The 12,799-nt window shown below is 18.0% G+C and overlaps 2 protein-coding genes across 2 annotated transcripts; one reads left to right on the plus strand and one right to left on the minus strand.

The window, feature by feature from the left end:
• Positions 1-344: 344 nt before the first annotated feature.
• On the plus strand, positions 345-5,525 carry PRSY57_0207200 (hypothetical protein; the record flags this gene model as incomplete). Its single annotated transcript, XM_012905508.2, has 1 exon — positions 345-5,525. One exon carries the CDS (start codon positions 345-347, stop codon positions 5,523-5,525), a length of 5,181 nt encoding a protein of 1,726 aa, XP_012760962.2.
• A 324-nt stretch (positions 5,526-5,849) lies between these two features.
• PRSY57_0207300 (hypothetical protein) lies at positions 5,850-12,107 on the minus strand (the record flags this gene model as incomplete). Its single annotated transcript, XM_020114401.1, has 1 exon — positions 5,850-12,107. The coding sequence occupies one exon, from the start codon at positions 12,105-12,107 to the stop codon at positions 5,850-5,852; it is 6,258 nt and encodes a 2,085-aa protein (XP_019970872.1).
• Between the last annotated feature and the right edge of the window lie 692 nt (positions 12,108-12,799).

The raw sequence follows: 12,799 nt of genomic DNA on the forward strand, positions 1-12,799 counted from the left end.
ATATATATATATATATAATATATTATTTAAATATTTAATATATATAATAATTTTTTTTTTTTTTATTATATTTATTTATTTTATATTATTTATGAAAAATTATATATATATATATATATATATATATTTTTTTTTTTTTTTTTTTTTTTTTTTTTAATATTGAGATAAAGCAGTTCTTTTTTGAAATATATTCAACTATTTTTTTTTATTCTACCTACAATTTTTATTTTATTTTTATTTTTATTTTATTTTTATACATATAAAAGTATACCTATTTAAATGATTGTTTTAATGTTACCTTAAGGTTATATACGCATTTGTAAAAAAAAAAAAAAAAAAATTTAATGCATTTTTATAAAAGAATAAAACATTATAGAAATATTTTAATCAAATGTAATATATCTAATCATAATATAATATATGGGGGATATGAGACGTGTCCCCTTAAAGAGATATATACGAATTACCACGTCTATAAAAGTTATATACATACAAAAGAGAATATTATAGAAGTAGAAGCAAAAGGAAATGTTGATATAGATAATATAAATAATAAAGATGATATATTTTATAATAATGATCACAAAATTGATGATGATAAAATAAAAAAGATACAATATCCAAAGAATTGCACCATATATCATGATATAGAAAAAAACTCTTATATTCACATTGATGATTTTGTTAATATAAATGATGTAAAGAATAAAATAGAAAATTTAATTTTATACAGTAAAAAGTTATATAATAAAAAGTATTGTCATAATAAATTACTTAATCATAAACAAATCACGTTAAATAATATAGTTTTGAATATACTATGTATAATAAATGGAAAAAATAATAATAATAATAATAATAATAATATTAAAGATATTTATATAGATAAAGTCCTCCTTTTGGATTTTTATACTCTATTAATTAAAAGAAAATATTATATACATAATTTAAGAAATAATATTTATGACAATTCTTTTATGAATATTTTTGATTATATTCATTATAACATTAACTTACATTTAAAAAATTATAACTTGAAAAATACTCATCAAGTTTTACATAATATATCCATATATATACACAAAAATAAATGTAATAATATCACACATGAACTTGTTACCAATATATTCTTCTTTTCATTTTTTAAAAACTTTAATAAGTTTTATTCAAAAAAAGAAGGAAAGGATATAAATGGAAGTCACCGAAATTTTCCTAATTATGTTAATCAAAAAAATCACAATGATTTAAATATAAAAATAATAAATAATTCTCATTGTACAATTTATCAAACAAATTATTATAAATATAAAAGCTTTGATGAAGAAACTTTTAAATATTTAAATACATATGTTGTCTTTTTATCTAATCATCCTTCTTTTATTAACGATAAATTATTGTATAACATTTCCCTCTTAACAAATAAAATATTACAATTTAAAATAAACTTTAACCTAGCACTATCATTCCTTTCAGCTAGCTTAAATATATTTGACAAACGAGAAAAAAAAATAAAAGAAGGACACCTTATTTTGAACATATATAAAAAAAAAACGAATTATGATATTTTGTATTCTCTAATAAAGCAACACAATGAAATGTTTAAGAAAAATATAGCTCATAAGGTCGAAGGGGAACAAAAGGTGATACAACAAGATATAGCCATGGGTGATACTATAAGTATGCATGTAAGTGGAGCAAATCAAAATATTCACAATGTAATTAGAACAAATGATAATATTCATAAAATAAGTGAAACCAATCAAAATGTTCACAATGTAATTAGAACAAATGATAATATTCATAAAATAAGTGAAACCAATCAAAATGTTCACAATGTAATTAGAACAAATGATAATATTCATAAAATAAGTGAAACAAATCAAAATATTCACAATGTTAGTATACCCAAATTAGACATACTGTCGGAAGAGAAGAAAAAAGATATGGCACACACAATCCATGTTTCAAATAATATACATATTAAAAATAGGTACACTCATAATTTTGTTCCTTCCAAAAATGATTGTATAAACTTATGGAATTATTCACATATAATTAATATAATAAAAATATTAGACATGAATAAATTATTATCCAAAGATTATAATATAAACACAGAAGAATGTGTAAAGACGTTTTTAAAATATATGTTTGATTATTTATCAATATATTACGATGAACTAGTAATAATGACACAAAATGAATTGAATAGTTTTGTTTCTATATATGTTAATTTATCAATATTATTAGAGCAATTGAGAAATTATGAAGAAATAGGTTCTCTTATTATTTTTTTTTTAATTAATTCTTATAAACGTATATATGTATATTATAATGGTTTGAATATAAATATGATGATTAATTTAATGAAAGGAATATATCATCAAATATATATATATTCGAAAATATTTGAAGATAATAATTTATTTTTTGATAAATTTAAAAAAGAATTAATAACATTATATAATAATATAAAAACGGATCATATGATATCTTCAAATTATAACAATATGTATGAATTAATTAATACAAACATGATGTTTTTGTCATCAAATATATGTAACACCATTTTTGATCATCTATTTAAAGAAGATACATATATTCCACTTAATAAATTAATAACTATTATTCATTATTTAGATAAGATAAATAAAATATGCCTTTGTTATGATCATACAATAAATATATCTTTACAACAAGATATATTAAAATGTTTGAAATTTTGTGAGAAAATATTTTTATCAACAAACAATAATTTTTATGATGAAAACGTATCGAATCATCATATATTAATATTAATTAATATATATATATATTATTATCAAAAGTTTTTACATTCTCCATTTTTATATAAGTGTCTACAATACTTAAGTAAAAAGAATGATCTAACTTTGTTTATTAATGAAACGGAGATTATTATGTACCTGAACATATTGAAGAAACTTAAAGAAAGAAAAATAAATAATATAAATGAAAAATTTAAAAATATTCCAAATCATTTAAAACAAATAAGACAAATAAGACAAATAAGACAAATAAAACAAATAAAACAAATAAAACAAGATATATTAGAAGATATATTAGAAGATATGTTAAAAGATGGAAATACAAAGAATACATACCAAAGGATTCACAATTATCAAGCTAATATGACTTACCAAACAAAAAACCAAGTTGTAACACCTTCCTGCTGTTATCATAATACATCGCATATAATTTTAAATACTCATGAAAATATATATGAAGAAAAAAAAATAAATAACGTCCTATTAAATGATGATTTATTTGATGAAATGTTAGAAAGGTATATGAATAAAATAATGGACAACCTTTTTTTTTCTTCTTTTCAAAAAGAAGGAAAGAAAAAATATATACATTGGAATTTTTGTTCTTCTTTAATACAATATAATAAAATATTAGAAGAAAATAAAAAGGACAAAACAATAGATAATGAAAATGATATTATTAAAATTGATAACAACAAAAATGAAGAAAGAATAAATGTAGATAACATGTATACATCATCTAAATGTACTAAATCCCCTTTTAATATTCATGATTTTAAAAAATATTCTATAAATACTTATTTTTTGGTTTATTACAATATACTTTCATATAACAAAAAAATGAATAAAGAAGTAATAGAAAAAATATGGCATATTTTAGATAACATAATAAAATATAAACAAAATGTTTTAACAGAAGAAAATTTTTTTTATATTATTTCTGCATTATTGAAAGCTCAAAATTTTGAACATGAAGTGTATAAAATGTACTATGAATATATGAAAAAATATGGATCTTGTATTAATATAAAATATGTATTTTTTATTATGAAAAGAATTTTTGAAGATACTCCATACATAAAATATAAACAAGATACATTATCTAGTATTGATAAAGAGAACATATGGAATAATTCTATACAAAAATATAATATACGATCGATATATTATTATAATATGAAATGTAATAAATGTGATAAATATAATAATTATGATAAATATAATAATTATGATAAATATAATATATTAAATGATATAATAAAATTATCAGAACAAATTATATTATCCCATATACATTATATTAAATATTTTACCTATTTTAAAGAAGTGTTACATACTTATATGAAAAAAGATATATATATAAAATGTTACTTATTTTATTATCCACATTTCCATAATTTTGTGTTAACATATTTTAATAAATTTTTAACACATGATCAATTCAATAAAAATGTTCTAGTTCTTTTAATAAATAATATTGCTTCCTTTTATTATACACTTCATAATAACACGTATACATCTTGTATTATAAGAAAAAAGGACACACAAAGGGAATATGAAAAAATGATTAAAGAGAAAAAGAAAATAAAAGAGTACAATAACCAACAAAATAACGAAAAATTAATAAATGATTATGAAGATATAATAAATATATTAGATGAAGAAAATTTTAAAATAGATCATAAAGATATAAAAGTTGTAAAAAAATATAAAAATAGTTATTATTCAAAAATATTTTCATTATACTCCATAGACCAATTACATTTAAATATCAAACTAAACAAAGAAGATATGCTTACAAAAGATAAAACAAATCAAGGTAATATAGATTTTAATATGTTCTTAACCTGTACTTCAAAAGATATAACATCATATAATTATTATATTGATACTTATATAAAAATGGAGTTATTAAAAATATTAAATATTTTGCTTCCAACTTTATATATAAAAGAAATAAAAAACAAAAGTCTTCATGAAATAAAATTATCAAGTATGAACATTATAGATATATTTGTGTCATTAAAAAATGTAAAAATAAGAAATGAAAACATTATGTATAAATTATGTAAAAAATATATTATGGATATTTTTTTTCATAATAATAAAGTAAAATTAGAATATCAAATAAAGTTTCTTAATTCTCTTACTTTTCTGGATTATATAAAAGAAGCTGATTTATTTTTTAAAACTTTTTTTTTAAAAAAAAATAAAATAAATAAAATACAGAAAGAAGAAAAAAAAACACAAAATAATTATAACCTTTTATATACTCATTTTTTAAAAATACCAATACAAAATTGTATATATATACCAAATATATCATCATATATATTAAATTTTATATCTATATATGAATATTTTGAAAAAAAAGATCAATATATAATATATAAAAAAGTATTATATTTCCTAGAAGAATATCTACAATTACATAATCAAATAAATTCAATGAATTCACTTGATAAACGTAATATTATTCTTATAATCATATTATTATATATTTCATCATCACCTCTTAATTTATTATCCATACCATTACAAACATTACGTATATTCTATTATTATATAATACACTCCAATTCTTTTTCTAAGCACAACATAACAAATTCGTCTTCCACACATGGTGATATTTCTAAATTTGTTGTATCCTGTGTAAGGAAACATTCTCCCTATGTTCATATATGCAATGAAATAAATGTACATTGTTTTGACGTTGACATATTATTATATGGGAAATAAAAATTGAATAAATTTTTTTTCGTTATATAAAATAAAAAAATAAATAAATAAATAAATAAATATATATATATATATATATATATATATATATATTTAAATTTATATTTATATTTATATTTATATTTTTACCTTTTTATTTTTTTTTTTTTTTGCGTAACTAATAATTTTAACACTTTTAAAAGTTAAAAAAAATTTATGTGAAGATTATTCTATTAAATTAAAAAAGTGTCACATAATACACAACATGCACATTTTGCAAAATAAAATTTAAACACATATATATATATATATATATATATATATATATATATAATTATTTGGACGTTATATTATTTCTGGATTTCCATAAATTCTTAACATCTTTTTTAAATAAGAAATTAAACAATCTAAACAAACGATATTTTCATTTTCATAATTTTTTTTTTGTAATTTTTTTTTTCTTTTCTTATCTTTTAATGAAGTAATAACATCTGAACAACATTTTTCTGTAACAACATTTTTGTCACATTTAATTCTATATCCCATAATTTTATTATTTATATTTTTACATTCATTGAGAAGGATATTTTTGTGTTCATTAATAAGACCATTATTAATATTATTACCATAACTATTAATATTATTACCATATCTATTAATATTATTACCATAACTATTAATATTATTACCATAACTATTAATATTATTACCATAACTATTAATATTATTATGATCATTTATATATTTTTGTTTCGTATTTCCTTTTATATCCTTAAATTTTAATTTTCTTGACGATATATCATCTTCAGTATTATTATTTTTATTATTATCACTTGATATAATACTACTTTTTTTTTTTTTATATTGCTTATATGTATGTAATAATATACTATTAATGTCAACGTCTTTTTTATTAATTCTTTTATAATTTTTACCATATGTTACATTAGTACTATTATATATATAATTCATATATTTATCATTATTACTATTATTAAAATTTAAAATATTTCTATTTAAGTTTTTAAAAATTTTTTTTTTTTCTCTCATTTTATTTATACATGATATGATATTTTCATCACACTTCTTATTCGTATTTATTTTAGCAATATCTTTCATTTTAAAGAATCTCACAGTATTAGAAATGTAATTTGAAGTATTATTATGAACGTTAGATTTTTTCTTTTCACAAATATTATTATTTTTTTGTATACAAATTTTTTTTTTTTTTTTTTTTTTTTTTAAGCTTTCTCTTTTATTTATATTGATGATATCTTCATGCATTATATTATTATTATTATTATTATTATTATTATTGGTGTGATGATTATCATAAAAAATATTATCACTATAATTATTTTTATCATTATGAGAATTATTATCTTCTTTATCTTTTTTATTCCCCATGTTATATTTTTTTATTAACTTATTTTTTTTTAATTTTAAAGGTACAGAATTATTAAAAGTAAATTTAACAAAATATCCATAGAAATTTCTCTTTCCATGTTTCTTACCTTCTTTTAATTGCATATTTTTTTTTATATGTGTATAATTATTATTTAAGCATATATTATACAACTGTATCAGATCTTCGATATTATTATTTTTATAACATAATAAGTAAAATAAATTTTTAAAATCATGAATTTTATTTAAACATTTGGGTAAATAACTTTCATATTTTTTATTATTCACATTGGTAGATATGTCATTATATATACATGTATTTATATTAATACTTTTTTTCTTATCTATATTCTCATTTATATTACTTTTTAATATATTATATATATTTTTTTCATCATCTCTTATTCCATTTTCATTTTCCTCATTCATAAATTTTTTGTTTTTTCTACGTTTTTCAAACTTTTTCTCATTTTCCGTTTTCCTTACCTTCCACACACAATCATCTTTACAACAGAAAATATTTGCTGTATTATTATGATAAATAAAACTTAGAACATCCGTTCTATCCGTTTGATTAACATGAACACTGCGTGATGATGCGTGTTTTATTTTTTCGCCCTTCATAATATTATATTTATTACTATTACAATAAGATTTTTCATTATTGGAAACATTACATAATTTGTTACTTAAATTTTTAATTTTTTTTTTTTTAATATGAATTAATTCTAAAGATATAAAGCTAGCAAAAGCAGGTATTTTCATATCTTTTTTTCGTATACCTATACACGACTGAAATGACAATATTGATGATTGATGTGTTAAATACAAAATAATTCTTGGAATAAAACATTTATTTGTTTTATTTGTTTTATTATATTTTTCATATAATCTAACATTTATTATAAAGTTAATAACAACATCTATTAACGACATACCACTACATAACCAGGAAAGATATTTATTACTATATTCATTTTTACACATTAATTTGTAGCAATTGTATATATTTTTATAAAACGTTTTTATTTTGTCATTTGTTTGTTCATTTGTTTGTTCACTTGTTTGATCATTTTTTTGGTCATATATTTGTTGACATTTTTGTTCATTTTTTTGTTCATTAGTTTGATCATTTTTTTGATCATTTTTTTGGTCATATTTTTCTTTTTTTTCTTTTTTTTCTCTTTTTTCTTTTTTTTCTTTTTTTTCTTTTTTTTCTTTTTTTTCTTTTTTTTCTTTTTTTTCTTTTTTTTCTCTTTTTTCTCTTTTTTCTTTTTTTTCTTTTTTTTCTTTTTTTTCTTTTTTTTTATAATATTCTGTTTCATTATTTATATATTTTTTTGAATTATTATTTATGGTCATAACATTTTGTACTTTCGTTCTATTTTGTGAATTTTTATTTCTTTTTATTCTATCGTGTTCATTTGCGTCTAAAATATTTTCCTCCCTATCATTTCCTTGAAATGTAATAGAAAAATTTGTTTTATTATGACAAGACAAATTTTCACCTGAAATATTTATATTAGGACGTTTTATAATGAAATTATTTTGTTCTTCATATTTTTTTATTTCACCATTAATAATATAATTTTTTTTTCCATACTCCTTTTTTATTACATCAGTACTAGAAGGAGGATGTAGGGATAACTTTTCATATGCTCGATTAAAATTAAGATTTAAGTTAACACCATGATATATATATGCATCATAAGCACTTATAAACTTTTTAATAATTTTAACATTTTTTTTTTTATTATGAAAAGGATTATATGTCCAATTTTTTATTTTATCTTGATATATTTTATTATGTTGATCATAATTTGTATTATGTATATAATTTTTACTAATAAAATTACAATTTAATTTTTTTAGATCTTTTAGAATAATTGAATTTTTTAATTTTTTTTTTAATTTATAGACTGAAGAATTATGTTTTTTCAATACACTTATAATACTATTATTTACATGATATTCTTCTTTATCGTTTGTTATTATAGGTATGTCTATATTTTTTTCTAAATCATATATTTTGGTATTTTTTTTTACATCATTATATAATATATCTGTAGTATTCATACAATTTTCTGTCCATTTAGTTATATCATAAACAATAAATATTTCGTCCTTATAATAATTATTTAATATTTTATAAACATCTGAATTGTGAATAATATGATTTCTTAGCTTCTTAATATAATGATTTTTCGTCTTAAGAGTTTTGAGCATAAGAGAATTTCTTTCTGCTACTTTTACTACGGAAAAAAGGATATATGTATTTTTTAAATAATAAAAAAGAAATTGTATATATGTATCCATATAATTTAAAAGATAAAATATATAATAATATGTAAAAATAAAATTATTGGTCATGTCTATTTCTATATTATTATTATTATCAATCATATTATTGTAATTTTTATTTATTTCCTTTTTTTTATTATCCATATTAATGTTGTTACACTCGTCTATTATTTCTCTCTCCTTTTCATATTCTATAAACTTATCCTTCAAATCTATTTTTTTCATTATATGTTCTTTTGAATGTATCTTCTTTTTTTCAAAACAATCCTTTCCATGTATAACCATATTTATATAATATTTATTATATATATTAGTTATACTGTTAAATGTATTATCAATATTTTCAACATTTTTATTTAAAAATTTAGAAAATTCATTAAATATATATTTCATATATAATTGAAAGATATTATACACATTCCATTCTTCTAATCCTTTTTCATTTTTTTGTCTATTTCTTTTTATATTATTATAAAAAAATTGTAAATTTCCTCTCTCGTTTATTATTAAATCAAAGAAAACATTTATATTGTACATTATATTGTTATTATTAATAAAAGTATTTTCCATTTTATTTTTTTTTTCATTTTCATTTTCTTGGCTTTCTTTTAAAATAATTGATTCATTACTACATTGTACAGATTTTACACTTTTCATTTTTTTTATAACATAATGACTTTTATAATCATTCCAATATTTATTATAACTCGGATATGATCCATATTCATTTTTATCATAACATTTCTTATAAGAATTGTTCAACACATCCTTATCGTTACCAAACATTTTAACTTCATGATTAATCTTGTACATATTATCAAGACTTTGTAATCTTTTTAAAATCTTATTAAAATATATATATAACTCATCACAAAAGGTAATCTTACTTTGTTTACAAAATATTCTGTTACTTTTAAATAAGTGAATGAAGTTATTATCACCACATACATTTTTAAAACATACATTTTTAAAACATACATTTTTACCACATACATTTTTAAAACATACATTTTCACCACATACCTTTTCACCACATACATTTTTAAAACATACATTTTCACCACATACATTTTCACCACATACCTTTTCACCACATACCTTTTCACCAATAATATAATTTTTAACAGGTGCATTATTTTTATCTGCACAATTATATTCCCCACTAGTAATATCCTTATTAAGAATCCAATTTTGAAAGCATGTGGATCTCTTATTCAAGCACTTTTTTTTTTCTTTTCTTTTGGTATAAGTATCTATATTATTATCATTTGTCTTATCATAATTACTTTTAAAAAATAATATAAAAAAGAAAAAATAAATATATTCACTTATTCCTAATATACCACAAATAATACCATAAGCAGTTAATTTACAACGTTCACTATTTGTTGTTTTAATACATAAATATTTATTTATTAACTTAATAATTTTATCGTATTTTTTTTTTTTTTTTTCTATATTTTTTTCTTTCATTTTATTAATCAAAAGTTTTTTTTTATACATATACAAATCTTCCATTAGTGGAAAAAATAATTCTTTCTTTTTATTATTTGTGTAAATATTTTTTTTATCTTTTAAAATGTTTTTGTAATAATATTTCATATATATTAACATATCTGCATAATTGAATGATTTGTTATTAAATGGGGTTTCATCATTATTATAATTATAATAATAATAATTATTAATATCATCATCATTATTATTATTATTATTATTATTATTATCATTATTATTATTATTATCATCATCATCATTATTATCATCATTATTATTATCATCATTATTATTATTATTATCATCATCATCATCATTATTATCATCATTATTATTATCATCATCATCATTATTATCATCATTATTATTATCATCATCATCATTATAACATTCTATATTTTCCATTTTGTGATAGCCTCTTTTACGAATGCTTGAAAATTTTATATAACATTTATTATAATTATTCATGTTTTTATTTTTTATTTTTTTCATTTTATTAATCAAATGTTGATGTATCCATATTTTCAAAATATTGTTTCTCCTTCTTCTTTTAATTTTAATAAATACTTTTCTTTGATGTTTATTAGATCTTTTATTGATTTTTAAAAAGAACTTTTCATAATATATAAAATCTCTGAGGTAAGGGAATTTATGTAATCTCCTCTTCCTATTTTCAAGTTCATTAAAAGAGGTAGATAAGTCATATAAATATGAATAACCTTTGTTATCATATGTGTTATTCTTTACATAATCGTTTTTATTTGATCCATTATATTTTTCATTTATTACATAATTATTATAATAATTATAATTATAATTATTATTATCATTATTATTATTATTATTAATTTTATTTTTATAAAATATTTTGCATTTTTTTACATCACATTTATTTTTTTTTATATAACCCTTTTCTTTATTGTTAATCCTTAATCCCCTTTCCCTTTTGTTATATTTTTTATTTAATTTATTGAATGTGTAATAATATTTTCTTAAGTATTCACCAACTTTTATTGATTGTTGAAAACCTAAAAAAGTTAAATCTCCTTTCCCCTCTTTAAAAGGCCAGATGTTTTTAATTTTTTTTTTTGGTGTCCTAGCTCCATGTCTCATATATATAACCTTTGTTACATTTTTAAATTCAAAATAACTAAACATACATTTTTTACATATACTTATATTTTTTACAAAACATTCATTATTTAAATAACAACATGAATAATTACTCTTATTAGAATCACATGAATTTATTAAATATCTATCTATCTTTTGGCTTTCTTTTTTTTTTTTCTCTCTCTTCTTATTTAAAGAGAACAAATCTTTCCCTTTGTCTTTCGCTCCTTTTTTTTCTTTCTCTTCTTTTTTTTCCACTTCCTTTGGTTCTTGTTTTATTAACATTTCATAAAATATAAAAACGCACACAATTATAAGGGTGTATGTATAAAATAACACAAACCACCCTTTGTAAAAATAAAAAGAAAACTATATATATGTATGCAAGAATTTTATAAGGGTTAGTAATGGTTATATTTTACATGCATATGTTATATGTATACACATATATATATATATATATATATATATATATGTATACATATATAATAACAAAAATCACTTTATTTTTATCTGTACACGTTACAACAACAACAACAAAAAAAAAAAAAAAAAAAATTAATAATAAATGAAAAAATAAACAAATAAATAAATAAATATATACATACATATAATATGTAGTTATGAACGAAACGGTATTATGTTATTCACATTGGTATAGATATATATTAACAAATAATATGAATTCATAAATTTTTAGGAAAATATATAAATATATATATATATATATATATATATATATATATATTCGTCTCTATTTCTATGAATTAAAGACTATTCAAAATTATTATTACCATAAAAAAATAAAACATAACAATAAAGCAGTAAATAATATATATATTATATATAAAGGTATATATTATTATACAACACAAAAAAAAAAAAAAAAAAAAAAAAAAAAAATAAAAATTTTACTTTTTTTTTTTTTTTTTTTTTTTTTTTTTTTTTTTTTTTTTTTTTTTTTTTTTTTTTTTTTT

Source organism: Plasmodium reichenowi, chromosome 2 (assembly GCF_001601855.1).
Source record: "Plasmodium reichenowi strain SY57 chromosome 2, whole genome shotgun sequence".
NCBI lineage: Eukaryota > Apicomplexa > Aconoidasida > Haemosporida > Plasmodiidae > Plasmodium > Plasmodium reichenowi.